The sequence below is a fragment of the Helicoverpa zea genome, chromosome 14, assembly GCF_022581195.2.
Source record: "Helicoverpa zea isolate HzStark_Cry1AcR chromosome 14, ilHelZeax1.1, whole genome shotgun sequence".
NCBI lineage: Eukaryota > Metazoa > Arthropoda > Insecta > Lepidoptera > Noctuidae > Helicoverpa > Helicoverpa zea.
This window is the reverse complement of record NC_061465.1, coordinates 9,715,738-9,730,742: the sequence shown is the minus strand read 5'-3', so window position 1 is coordinate 9,730,742 and position 15,005 is coordinate 9,715,738. Positions and strand designations below refer to the sequence as shown.

The 15,005-nt window shown below is 34.8% G+C and overlaps 2 protein-coding genes across 2 annotated transcripts in view; one reads left to right on the top strand and one right to left on the bottom strand.

Moving 5' to 3' along the window:
• Positions 1-4,746: 4,746 nt before the first annotated feature.
• On the bottom strand, positions 4,747-11,455 carry LOC124636575 (zinc finger protein ZFP2-like). Its single transcript, XM_047172714.1, has 5 exons — positions 11,136-11,455; positions 10,045-11,062; positions 9,612-9,765; positions 8,547-8,693; positions 4,747-5,583 (listed from the first exon to the last, which is right to left on the bottom strand). The coding sequence occupies exons 1-5, from the start codon at positions 11,283-11,285 to the stop codon at positions 5,370-5,372; spliced, it is 1,683 nt and encodes a 560-aa protein (XP_047028670.1). The 5' UTR covers positions 11,286-11,455; the 3' UTR covers positions 4,747-5,369.
• A 1,004-nt stretch (positions 11,456-12,459) lies between these two features.
• LOC124636222 (pyruvate carboxylase, mitochondrial) overlaps positions 12,460-15,005 on the top strand; it is a 31,272-nt gene continuing 28,726 nt past the window's right edge. The window contains exon 1 of the mRNA XM_047172193.1: positions 12,460-12,635. The gene's annotated coding sequence lies outside the window, so the exon portion shown is untranslated. The remainder of the gene's footprint in view (positions 12,636-15,005) is intronic.

Here is a 15,005-nt window from a genome sequence, read left to right as displayed (position 1 = left end):
TTCAAGGGCGCAGTTTTGAAAGCTCGCACCGGGCGCATCAAAGGCTAGTTACGGCACTGTAGGTATTCATCAGAACCATTCTACAGCCATTTAATTCTTGCATTTTTAATTTTTACAAACCTTCATTATTCAGACTGCAGATTCTAGCTAGATCCTTATACACTTTGACTATGACTATACCAGTAGGTAACTGGGAAGATTTTATTTCCGCAACGTTCGAGCGTGCATTCGAAGCGATGCATTCGCTCGTATTTCTATCAATTCTATCGTATTGTGCTAATCGAGCGAAAAAAGGCATTTTTCGCTATTCAGCCAGCGAATGGGGAGGAACCCGCTGTTGTATTGTGCAAACTGTAAAATGTGTGCAAATGAGGAATTTATTGCCTCAGTATTTTATGGTTTTGTTGAATTCTTTTGTTCGTACTGAAGGAAATTCTTTTCATTTTGCATTAGGTAGCTGCGCGATTGTTCAAAAGAGTTACCCTGGAGTTTCCGCGACCCTGGTACACAAAGGGCTTAAGAAGGAACATGGTGGGTTTTAGTCTGAGACGCAAGAGTCTGACACGCTGCATCCACAGCGGAAGGGGTCATTTGATGACTTTCCATAAAAAATAAAAAAGGAACGTCATAACTTAATGAACTTCTATTGAGTTGAGGTGCCTAACTAAATATTTGTAAGCATTGATCACTACTTAATTATTCAGAACGAATTCATCATGTCCAACATCAGCATACCTAGGTACGACTAGAATGTTAGCTCTTGGGGTTCAAATGGACAGAAGAGTCGTTCCTACTCAAAAGGCCCTCAGGTTCCCTACAAGTTCATTGACCCCGGATCCATATTAAGGGAATATTCATCATTTATTACACTAATAGCCCTGACTTGTATGATGAAACCCATGGGCCTTAAGATAACATCTATGAATCTGGCAATATATAGTTACGTTGGCAGGTTCTTAAAAGGTATTTTTGCTGCAATCTCACAATATTTTCCTTGTACGTTAATAAATCATGACTTATATGTTACAAATTTCATAGCAAGATTTACATAATATAAAGTACGAAAGTGTGAATTTAATTGCTTCGTAAATATTAAAATTATTAATTACCTTATCTTAATCGCTTCTAAACTTGGCCATATGACACAAATTAATACGCTGTAAACTATTAAATACTAATTATATAATTTACTTAACAACTCTATAGTATGTAGGCTAAACTTAGGCCTAGATACATCTGACCTTAGTCGGTAAATTATTTAAAATCTAATATGGAGATATATTGAGTCTTGCGCAACTTTGGCGTGTATGGCTGTTTATTTTTATATACTTATCTACTTAAACTAACTATTAAGTAGAGAGCCTATACCTACTAATCAGGCAATAAAAATACACTTATAAATATCAAAAATTGAACACTAAAAATTAAATTGCATCAATCATCGGCAAGGATATTGAGCCCTGACCTTCACCTGCGCAGAAGCGATTTATTGGTTTATTGCTATAAGTGTACAGTGTGCAAAGCGATCCCCACTCTTCCGCCGAGAGCTCATTATCCGTGCCGATAAATATACTTTACTTTTCCTCAACGTCCCTTTTGAAAATCTCTTGTCTGCAACGGACGGAGTGAAATTGCGGATTGAAGATAAAAGTCTATCTGGGTATAAGTAGGTAAGCCCGAGATTTTTACTCTCTACAAAAGTATCCATGCGTGTAAACAGTTGTAACATGCCGGTTGCATTACTATGATTATTGCCTAATGCACATAGCTAAAGTATATACTTACCGACTGGAAAACTACTTACTAGATATATGCCTGCATATGTTTCTTCACGTTTTCCGCATGGTTCGTAACATACGAGTACCTATGTGCTTACCAGAGATAGGATAATGTTAATGTTTGGCTAAGGTACACTCGAGTTTAAAATCCATGATTTAAAATGAGTTCAGTCAGAGATGTACCTACTGTAACTGAAGTATTACATATAGTCCTCTATCTATCAGACTATCCGGGAAAGAATCATGGGAACCAAGCAAGCTGAATTGCCACTACAGCCTGTAAAAATAAAGGGACTTACAGACGTTTCATTTCACGAAAGCGTTTAGCCATAGGGGAGATGTTCCTAAAACGGGTACCCCTCCTAAAACGGGTAGGCCTTGCCATTCGAATATTATAGATCTTAGTGTGAACCTGTGAGTGTAGAGTGGCACACTACCCCCCTGCCGATCACGGTCAGTCGGCTCGCGCACCTGGAGCGAGCGTGTTCGAGGTAAGACGTAAAAAAAGTTTTCTGCTGAACTTATTAAAAAAAATCGAATTATGCTAGTGCTAACTACTCAAATATGGTGTAAGATATGGTTTTCGTAGTTTTGTATTATCATTTTGCATGTTATATGCTTATTAATTGTGAATAATTAGTGGTCTCCTTGTTTACTATTTTATGGTTAAGGTAGTTGAAATTTAAAACGTGCTTTTGGGCAAAACGGGTAGGGGCATAACGGGTGACTATCCGATTTGCCCTGGAATAATTTATGATATGTATTAAGCTGACCAGTGCCATTATTTATCTGACTCAAATGTAAAAAATACCTAATTTGTTTTTTTTTTTTGTTTTTTTAATTGGGTGAATAAATATAAAAGAAAAACTTTAAATGCTTCGTGGGATGTGGAAGTTATGAAACTGGTCCAACACCAGTAGGCCAGTATATTGAAGAACTTTCAACACCATGCAAGACTATAACGGCAGAAACACAAATTCTTAAGGATTTTATAACACCATGCAAGACTCCATCACAAACTACAATCCTTCTTCAACCTGAAGATCATCATGTAACACCAATAAAATAAGGGGCACTTCCTCAATTGATCCCACTGAAAGCTAATCGAAGACAAAGAAAGTCACAGAGAGCTGAAGAAGAACAGGAACAGCGTGAAAAAGAAATTTAAATATTTTTTCTTTGATTTTTAACAAAATTATCTGTTGGTAGCATTATAATTTCAAATGTAACATTTAATGACGTAAAAGAGTAATCTAGACTGATCAAAATAAGACAACTGTTTAACATATTTAAGGAGACTAATTAACAATAAAGATTTCCTGGATAATAGGAGGGTAAGATATTTTTTTAAATGTTTTTAAATTCATTTATCACATATATTCATTCATTACCTGCTTTGCCCAAAGGCGTTACCCGTTTTAGGACCCCCACTAGGGCAAAGCGGGTATTTCGAAGGGGTTTCGTTTTTTTGATTTTTTTCAGAATATTGAAGAAGATTACTAAGACTGTCTTATGTTTTCCAAAGTTTATTATATAAACAACCTTATGAGTACAAATACAAGTCGCATGTAATGTTCTTGGTTATTTTATTTAACATCTTTCGTTAGCTTACCCGTTTTGGGAACATCTCCCCTACTTGTGTAGGTACGTGCACATTGTTGGAACGACTAGACTGGAAGCAGACCCTAAAGTAGGTAGGTAGTTGAAATGGCAAAGCAGAAGCAGAGGACAAGCGACACATCTAATGTTACCTATGTAGGCAGACTTGTTAGAACGTAAGAGTAGGCAAAGTTGCCTAACAAAATCATGGTAACTCGAGAAAACCATAGTCTACAATTACATGCATCCGATGTCAACAGGTCATTCACCTATTATGTAACGCGCTAATCAAGTCTAGCCGCAAGTTCACAACTTATTGCATTCGAGTTGGTTCATTATACATATTTGCATGAATGAAAATGTTCTTATATTACTTCGGTACGTAGACTACGCACATCAATAAGGTTTTAGACATCAGTCTGCGGTTTCTTAGTCATGTTGAGTTGTGGTCGGATTGTGGTGAAATGATTTGGTGGTCTGGTAATGGCAAACAACTGCTGTGAATGGACTCTGTATTTAGATTTACGAACTGAGAATCGTGCAGCTCTTATTTATTAATACTAGCCGTTTCACGCGGTTTCACCCGCGGCCCTAAGGAACTTCATGTATTTTATGATATGATACATGGTGTCCAAGAACTTTTTTTTTGGGAAATCATCAAATGACCCCTCCCATTGTGGGAGTGTCAGACTCTTAAAACCCACGATAATTCTTAAGCCTTTTATGTACCAGAGCCGCAGTAACTGAGGACTTTTACTTGTTTTCCAGATGGATGCTAAAACTTGTATACAGAAACATATTTTGTTTCAACAAACATATATTATGTTTCTCTCTAGATGATATAGTTTGACAGCTGCATGACAGACTGACAAAGATACTCCTTGGTGAAAAATCAATTTTGTCGATGGCAGGTGGCGGATCCATTTTAATGGCAAGGAAAGAAAGTTCAGTATTCTTCTTGGAAATAGATCTGCTGCAAAGGTAAAATAAATCCATAAAAAGATTTTCATTGTTTCATGCAATTTGTGATAGATATTTTCAACTCTTTCGAACAATCCCGCAGCATAGTGTCCGTAGGAAATTGAGCAGTAACGCCAGGTAACATACACACATGAGCTGAGAAATAAATTACCCTCCTTTACATTGCGCAGTAGGATAAAAGAAGAAGCGCTAGAAGAGAGGCGCACAGCACACATAGGTTTGGCACACAGGAGCACCGACGGGTCGGCCAAACTAAATTACAATGCCTGTAATTTATTCGCTAACAATTGTGGCTACATTTTTATCTTCCTATCTAATTTCTTATTTAAATAGAATCTGGCCACGAGAGTAAACTTAAACTAATCAGCGAAGAATAAAAGACTCATACCATAAAAACTTAATTTATTTTTAAATATTGTCTCTAAACATGTTATTGCTTAATATTCCAGTTAATTGCTTAAAACATATTTGTCACAACCAAGAATAATATCTCAACTTACACTATTAGGTATAATTTTATTTACTCCTTGTCAAATCAAATAACCATCAACAAAGCCACATAACCACATTTAATACAATGTTTTATAAATCGATCTTAATCAATAGTAAAAAAGTTGAAAATTTTTCAAAAAATATTTATCTGGTCTGGTCTGGTCTTATTACAACATAAACCTAACCTACCTTCGATCTCTACCCTGCATATACAGAGATATATCTAGAGGTAATCTTCATCAGACAATTAACAATTCTAGTTGTAATAACATATAACAATTTGGCGATGATGAAGATAAGCTTTGTAGGGCGCTAGGTGATTTTTTAGTATCCTGAATCCTGAGGGTGGGTTTCACCACGATAACCATACCATAACCAGTCGTTATATTGCCGGCGCCAAATGGTCAAATCGGCGATCGGTTGATTATGCTTTGTCTATCGCTATAGTTACATGATGCAATCCACCCTAAGTTACAAAACCATTCATGAAATGAAAGGTATTTTCACTATCTTTCTTCATCAATTCTCTATTTTATCCTCTTCTAGAATTAGACTGTTCTCAACCTCTGTAGTGACTTGTGGTATCTTCACAATACTATCACTGTTTTCTACCAAGGCTTGAGTTTTTTCCGAACTCACTTTTAAAGCTTGCAGTTGAGAAGAGATGAAATGTTCTGATATATGCTGACGAAGTTCTGTTTTGAGTCTGAAGCTTTGAGTACATTCGTTGCATCTGTGGATAAAAAGAAATGGTAAGTGAAGTAGTTTTTAAATAAAACGTATGCTTATTGATGAAGTAGACTTTTGTAAAGCCTGAGGCCTCTAAATGCTAAAATGTAGCATTTCGTCTGCAGCTCCAAATAATAAGTATTTCTTGCATTTATATAGCTTCCCGGATAGAAGAAACACTTCGATAATAAAAATATATACCAAAAACATTTGCCCATTTTGACCAACACATACCTAAAGAACAATGTCAGGTTTCGGCCCACCCAATCAACTTTTAAAACTAAATTCTCACGGACACAAAGTTCTTTACTACAACAATTTAAATATAAAAAAATACTAACTTCTTATAAAATATTTAATTGTTATCTAGAACTTTTCCAAAAAAAAATCATTTATATAAGTAATTATTTTGTTTATCGAGTTCAGGTTTTTCGTTTTAATAATTTGGAATAATTTGGTTTTGAGAAGTTCAATGCAAAAGTGGAAAACATAGAAAAGCTTCTGACATTAAACTACACAAAAAACTGTAAGAATTTTCACTGTACATGAAATATTTTTATTGATCCGAAGTCACTATGGACGTCTGACATTGTTCTTTAGGAATCAAAAGAGCATTTAAGCTTTGGTTTCCTAGGAAAGCGGTGCAGTCATATAGCGGCCGTAATACAGCGGTGAATGACGTCACTAGAACGTTGTCTATGTAAAGCTTTGGTTTCCTAGGAAAGCGGTGCCGTCATATAGCGGCCGTAATACAACGGTGAATGACGTCACCAGAACGTTGTCTATGTAAACAAAATGGAGAGCGGTAACCATAGATATAATATTACTAAACAAGATTGCGCACGCTCAAAATATATATTTACGAAAATGACCTCTATTCTAACGCAATAAGGTACTAAATTGGTTGCATAATACACAGAGGCAAATCCGAGCCGAGAGGGATAGTTCGAACGGAGGCTGTTTGTCTCTTTCTAACACCTTGCCAGCATAAAAAAATGTTGTGATCAAAAGTTTTGTCTTCCCAAAAACAACACTTATATTTTTATCTTATTTTAACAATTGTAAGTCAACAAATTAATAACAATCGCATTAATTTATTCGTATTTATTATTAAAACATAAACAACATAAATTTTTATTTTGCTTTTTTTTATTTTCTAGCGGTAACCCTGAACATTCTTGGCGCGTAATCAGCATTTAAAATTTTGTTTATATTTTTTTGTATTAAATCAATTTAAACTATTAAAATGGTGAAAAAGTGTTGCGTTTCTACTTGTAAAAGTGAATCCTATGGTGGTTGCAATATATCGTTCCACAGGTTAGCTAATAATAACATTTTCGTAAACCAAACAACTAGGGTGCCCATGAATTCTTGTAACGAGTCAAAATATGGGTGATGGATTTTAAAACTGTTGTACTATTGTTATAGCTTCCCAAAAAATGAAGAAAGGCGACATAAATGGCTCAGCAGTCTATATATGAAGTAGAAATACAAAAAAAACAGTCTTCACTTCGAATCTTCCTGCTTTTATACTGCTAATTTCCGCTAATTATTAAAAGCCTTTATTAGTATCTTAAGGTCACAAACTGCGTAAGTTAAAACTTCAATACTAATCTGTGTTTAATAATCTTAGCAAATTCGGATTTGTCTCACATAGCTTAATCTCATAGTCACCCTATTAGAAAGGGACAGACAGCCTCCGTACTAACTGTTTCACTCGGCTCGTTTTTTGGGTTTATATGCGCAGTCCTGTTTACTAATATTATGTCTATGGCGGTAACTGACGCCGTAACTTCAAAAAGCGGTGCCGCCATTTGCATGACGTTTTATTGAAAGCGGTGAAGTTTTTTTAATATGTATTTGTGTTTTTTTTTTTCGGAACAACGTCAAAAATTAGTGACAACTCTTGGAGCAGCGAGGACGACGAAATTTTAATAGATTTCGTTCGTAACCACGAAGCAATATATAATATAAAAAGTAAAGATTATAGAAAAAGTCAACAAAAACAGAATTGGTGTCGTGAAATTTGAGAAATATTCTTCGCTTTCCTAGGAAAACCAAGCTTTTGCGTCCGTAATATTACGGCCGCTATATGACGGCACCGCTTTCCTAGGAAAACCAAGCTTTTGCGTCCGTAATATTACGGCCGTTATATGACGGCACCGCTTTCCTAGGAAACCCAAGCTTTAGGGAACACTTAAGCTTGGGTTTCCTAGGAAAGCGGTGCCGTCATATAGCGGCCGTAATATTACGGACGCAAATAGACGGTCGTCTTTACGGTGATGACGTGTGGAAAGTTCCACGGCCGTTTTAACACACCGTCATAAACTTTTTGTTAGTTGTATTATACTTACTAACCTGTTTTATTTAATATTTCTCAAATTTTACGACACCAATTCTGTTTTAGTTGACTTTTCTATAATCTTTACTTTTTATATTATTTATTGCGTCGTAGTTACAAACGAAATCTATTAAAATTTTGTCGTCCTAGCTGCTCCAAGAGTTGGAAGTCATTTTTGACGTTGTTCCGAAAAATAAAACACAAATACGGATTAAAAAAGCTTCACCGGTTTCAATAAAACGTTCAAAAAACCATCTGACACCGACAAGACGGCCGTCATGCAAATGGCGGCACCGCTTTTTGAAGTTACGATGTCAGTTACCGCTCTCTAGGAAACCGCTCCATTTCGTTTACATTGACAACGTTCTAGTGACGTCATTCACCGCTGTATTACGGCCGCTATATGACTGCACCGCTTTCCTAGGAAACCAAAGCTTTACTTAATACGAATTTCGTTTTCACGAAAGTTCAAGTGTCCCTTATAACCTTTACTACTGGGGAAGCCCTTATTCTAAATGGCACTTCGCTAGGGAAACGTCAAGAGATTGTTGGTGAAAGCGGGCAATAGTCTTATATGTATAAACAAAGAAATAAACAAAAATAAAGAAAATAAATTCCATGCTTACTTATACATAGCATTTCCTAAATGCGAGCGGGTATGCTTGACCAAATCGTTGCTCTGTGTGAAAGTACGATCGCATATCTCACAACGATACGGACGTTCACCAGTATGGATCCTGTTGTGGCGTTTCAGATGGTATTTACTTGTGAACCTGTAAAAAAATTTAAACAATTTATTTTCTAGTATTTTTTCTAGTTGAGTACAGCGTCATCTATGGACACATATCAAATACTCGTCAAAAGAATTACGAGAGTAGCCGATAGATGGCGATACAAACATTTTGTGTTATTTACTTGGAATGAAACATTTGTAAGTCTTACAAAAAAACTATTGAGGGTCCTTTATATTCACGGGGACATCTTCATCAGCAGTCAGCTCAATATATCCTATCTCTTTTCAAAATATCTATATGATACTTCAATAGATGGACGATTTAGCCAAGGTCGCCGAGAAGCAGTGGATGCAGGTTTCTAATGATCAAGCAAATTGGCGAACCTTGGGGCACGCCTTTGTCCAGCAGTGGATTTCTTTCAGCTTACACAACGACGCTACTTCAATATTAACCACATCACTGTCCACTATGCAGACACTATACACAATCAGGGGCCCGATTCTCCTAATTTTACTTACTCAACATTCGATTCACATTCGACTGCGATCCAATCACGACTAAATTACGATTGAAGCGTATGTGGCATTCCGCAATTTTTTCTTTGAAATAAACGTTTTTATTCTTTTCTGTCATTCAATAATGAATCATTTTGTCTGCAAATGATTTACGATTGCAATATGATTGTAGAGCAAACTACCGTATAGACCAAAATCACCAAAATAGCAGACCAATCGCAAATCAATCTAATGTCGTTGGAATACGATTGGTCTTATACTATTAGCAGAATGCCAGATATGGTTAAAAATGCTATTTCGATCATATTGCGATTCGATTTCTATTCAATTTTGACATTATTAACTTCAGAGAATTGGGCCCTAGTGTGTATCACATTTGACTCATGGGACAGGGAAGTTATTATACTAGGTACCGATATTGAGATATTCTAATACTACTTACTTCATAGGGCAAGCATCGCACTGATAAGGTTTTATATCCAAATGCCTCAACTTGTGTTTGGTCAAAGAACTTCTCTTAGTAAATTTGGAGTTGCATTGATCACAGGTGTAAGATTTCACTCCTGTATGGGTTGTACCATGGGACTTCAGTTCACCTGGAATTTTTATATTGGAATCTATTAATCTTATCAGTTTAGTTTTAAATTTCTCAAAAATATGCTGTAAGCTTTAATGTGTTGTGTTAAACCTGTCCTAGACATTCATGTGTCTTTATTTATAGAACTACTATAAGTAATTTAAAAGAAAAAATGTTGATCAGCAATTTTTTGGGTTTTGAGTTGCAGAAGTAAACCAATTAATTAATGAAGTCATCTCCAAAATAACAGTTTGTAAATTCTTGGCAAAAATAATTTTCTTTCCAATTGTCTGCTTACCTTTACTTATAAACTTCCTTGGACACAAATTGCAAGCAAAGGTCTTCAGTCCAATATGCCTTTTCGTATGCTGATTCAAGTTATTGCTGGTCTCAAACCTTTTCCCACAAGTAGAACATAAGTGGGGCTTTTCTCTTGTATGAATCTTTATATGACTTGTTAGCGTTGACAGATGAGCAAAAGATTTTGTACAGATAGGACAGGAATGAGGTTTTATACCATTGTGTTTATTTAAATGTTCTGCTAAGTTAGTCTCCGTTACAAAAGTCTTGGGGCATAGAGAACATTTGAATGGGCGATTGTTCTCATGACATAGCTCATGGCGTTTTAAATGGGACATTTTTTTAAACACCTTGCTGCATATAGAGCATGATAGCACTCTGTCTTTTGAAGCATGTTTTCTTTTATGAGCAGAAAGTGAGTTTACAGACTTGAAATAAGCTGGACAAACATCACATTGTAACATCTCATCTGTGTTATGGTTTATTTCATCCTTATAAGAATTTTCAGTACCCTGCCGATGTGTGAGCAAATGTTTGACATATCTATAATTGTATTTGAAAGTTTGTGCACAAATATTGCAAGTGTAATTGTATGCATGTTTGAGTTTATGTATTTGTAGCTTCTTTTGTGATTTAAACTCTTTACTGCAAGTATTACATTTGAGTGTTGGAGCTTTTTGGCGTTTTGTTTGACACTCTTCAAGTTGGCTGGCATCAGATATGTCTGAATATGAAGGTCCTGCAATGTATGGATTTAATTCATGCTTAACTGTCATGTCCGAGTCAATACTGTCATCCCCAATTTGAATTTCAATTTGATACTGATTGTAATCATTTTCCAGTTTAATTTTAACATCATTGCTTTCATCCGCATCACTTTTATTGAGTGTTTTAGAAACATGCTTGCGTAACTGTGCATCAGCTTCCAGTGCTGCACTCTTAAATGCATTGAAACTTAATAAACAGTTGTAACAAATATTACATAGCTTCTTTGGTAATTGGTCCTCCATTACAACCTGAAAAAAGTTATTTTATGCCGCGTCATTACTTCATAGCCTCACAAACAAAAGGAATTAATCAAATATTTACCTTGATAGTTGTAATTGAATATATTAGTTCAGCAATATTAACTAAATTACTATTTTCCTGAAATATACTAATCATAGGTTCTAGAGTATCAACCTGTTCTCTCAAGCAAGTACGACAACATACTTCAAGATTTTTAGTAACAGAACTCATCACTATTGAGATATACTTGCTTAAAATCGTGTCTTGTTCTACAATTAACCCTTAATGAAGGCTCCTAGGAAAACTAGAATATAAATTACAGAGTTATAACAAAGTTTTAGTCGGCAATTTCCAATTTCTAGTTTGTTTGTATTTATTTATTTACGTTGATCTGTCAAACTGTCACATTTCACATTGATGGATGAATGAATGTCATTGTCAATTCCCAATAGTGCTGAATATCTCTCTCGGATTATTATCTTAAATCGATTTTCAATTCTTATATTATTAATTATAAAAAATAATTATTTTAACTAACCAGCCTTATAAGACAACCCGCCTATCTAAAACTAGCTTCTGCCAGCGGTTTCACCCGCATCCCGTGGGAACCTCTGCACGAACCCGGATAAAAAGCCTATAGCCTATAGCCTTCCTCGATAAATGGGCTATCTTACACCGAAAGAATTGTTCAAATCGGACCAGTAGTTCCTGAGATTAGCGCGTTCAGCCAAACAAACAAACTCTTCTGCTTTATAATATTATAGAAGTGATGGGTAAATTATTGAAGAATATTTCTGTTAATATTGTAAGATGATAGTGAAATTGCCCTGAAACTAGACATTATTTTGGCTATAAGCAAGATAAAAAATAGGCAAAGTATGTAAAACAAACTTTGTAGAGATATAAACAAATATGTTATTAAATGAATATTTTCTTTCTTTTTAAATAAAAGTATTGTTCCCAAGAAAATGTTAGATGGCGTTGTACCTACTACGTTACTGGGCCTTTGCAAAAATGCCAAGATAAAAAAACATTGCGCCGAACCCTTTACGTGGCTTGGTTCAAGAAAGTCAGATTGTATTCAAAATCTCTGGAGACATTCGGATAATAATCTGGCTGACCTCTTATTTCATTTTATTTCTTATTTTCTATTTTTTATGGTTGATGTCAAGGACGTTGGTAAGATATGCCGTTCCGTTCCTTCCAGTAACGTCGTAACAAGATCAGCGCCATATAGGCATCAGTTAGGAAAAGAATAAAAAGAAAATCCTTCAAAAAAAGGCATCGAAAAACTCCTAATCGCTGGGAGCGTACCCAAGAGCTGGCAGCATTGTCAGAGCAATAGAGAAGATTTAGTAAGTCTTGATTTGAATCGATACCTTATTTGCTAATTTACAACACTACGAAAGATCATTCTATCATTCAGCCCGGCTCAATTCAGCTGTCACTTAACCACCATCCGACAGCCAACATCAAGTTCGACTTGTATAATCATTTTAAATTTCACGCGTGATTAATTTCAAAATAAAACTCAGTAACATGTAGATAGATTCCAGTAAGATAGTGTTTTCTCCTCTTACGGTAAGTCAGAAGTCAAATTATTATGTTACCTAATTGTTTTCAAAAATATAACTGTCTCCTATTATAATTGCAATGAGATGTGTAATTTAATACCTGCGCAATTTTGAGGTAAAACAAATTGATCAATTACGGTATTTGATTATTTACTGCTCATAGGCGCAGTAATTAATCTATGAAGAATTTAATGGTTTTTTTATGACCCATAGGAACTAAATAAAATTATTAGATCTGTAATCTAAGTTTCGTTTTTTTTTTATATCACTTTGTTACACCTCTACTCTTCTTTTTTTTAAGAAAAAATCAGAGATTAATGCGAATCGCATTATGCGATTAAGTAAGTGGGCATGAAAGAATCAAAAAATATAAACATGATATTAATTTGATTTAATGCTGTTGTAATATTTAATAATATAATATTTACTGCCTTAAAGACCATTGGGCCCAGTTATTTAATACCTATTGTAATGTCAATAAATAAACTAAAAAGGGCCTCTAAATATTTATAGTAGGTACAATGAAATATATCCTTGAAAATTAAAAAACCTCAATTTAAATGCAATCAATAAACACCTTTGTATATAAAGAAATAAGGTGGATATTACAGCAGGAAAATATCAAATTAAGTATGATCCAAGTGAGTGAAGATTGATTGGTAAATGCACATAGGTAGGTAGGTATATGTTTATTTTATTTGTTGTAAAGAGATCAAGGTTTGTAAGTTTCACAGCTTGGTAATTATGTATGAACCTTTTACCTTAAGCTATATGTGTTGAGTTTAATGTTTTTTTTTGTTATTGCTGCTGTTCAGCACAGAAACATAAGTAGAAAATTATTATATTATTTGTCCTTAATTATGCAGACTGTCAACATATAAATTAAACTAAAGAATTGTGATTATCCTAGTCTTAGAAAAATATAAGATTTTTATGTGTTATATTTTATTGACTGGTAATATAAGATATTAATAAATTAAACATAAGGCAGAGTAGTAGGTGGTCTGGTGCATGAAAAAGGAAAATATAAATGTTACCCAACTTAACTGATTTGACTTTCCTGATTCAGCCAGGCAGAAATTATTAGAAAAGAGAAAAATGCTACCTACCTACAAAGAAATTAGAAATTACCTTTTCAACTAATGTGTCAAGGTTAATAGAATTACAAATGACAAGTAATTCAATGCAGGTATCCAAGTGTAACTGTTTGACCGGATTTAAAACAACTTAATTTAGTGAGAAATAAACTGTTGCATACAATTAATAGGCATCTACATTTCCAATTGTTTTCATACGAAAAAAATAAACACATATGTAAACCTTTTTGCATAAATTTGAATGAGTTACTTCAAGCACGATCAATAGTCATACGTAAATCAGGGTAAACAGTAGCAAACTTATAGCATCGGGATTTCCCGCGCAGTTATGTGTAGGTAACGTTCACTTGTAGCTGTATACCTAACATAATCTATACTTCCATTGTAATTTAATAAACATGAAACATTTTTGTTTGTCTCTGTAAAGCTACGAAATCAATTTGAAATGTTGGAAAGCTACACTATTCCCGAGTAACATATACTATATTTTATTTCGGTATGGGCAGTAGTTCCCTCCTTGATGTGGGTGAAACCGCGGAAAACATAATACAATCATATTGTACGCGTATAAACTGTTAATTATGTCACGACTAGAATTGCATAAATTGTACTTCACAATACAAGTAAAGGATTGGCAAAGCAAGGTTTATCTGGGGGCAGCAAATCCGTAGTCAACAAAACAAAAACAAATGTAATTGTCAATTAAACACGTGAAATGATATAAAAAAAAAAACAATGTCCATAGACTGACAAAACAACCGAAAAAACTGCCAAATTCAACTGAGAAAAAAATTGCTATGAGTTTCCAATTAGAAAAATGTACAACGTGCATATTTACGTTCCTATTTGGATGCAAAAGATTTTCCAGATGCAAGACTAACTCATCAAAAATCAAAGCCTGAGGGAGTAGTTATCAGACTCTTACCTACTCAAACCCATCATGTTCCTTTTAGAGCCCTTCATATAATTCATACGAACAATCCCGCAGCGCCGGCGTTCTATGTCAGCTGAATAATTATGTGCAAAGTTATTATGTAATGCCTTCCTTTCTCTGTGATATATTTGGCTACACTTGCTTTCGTACTGCATCCACGAGGATTGAATGGGTGCCATACTATAAAAATACTTACGAAGCGCATGATAGGTATCTTCCTTTCCCTTCGTCTCGTGACATCTATTTTGGTCACATAGTTTAAAATGTTTTGAAGTCATTTAATAGTTTTTACTTTGCGATCTTTATTCCCTTTTAATAGCCGTTACAGGCTGTGAGCTTAGCAAAT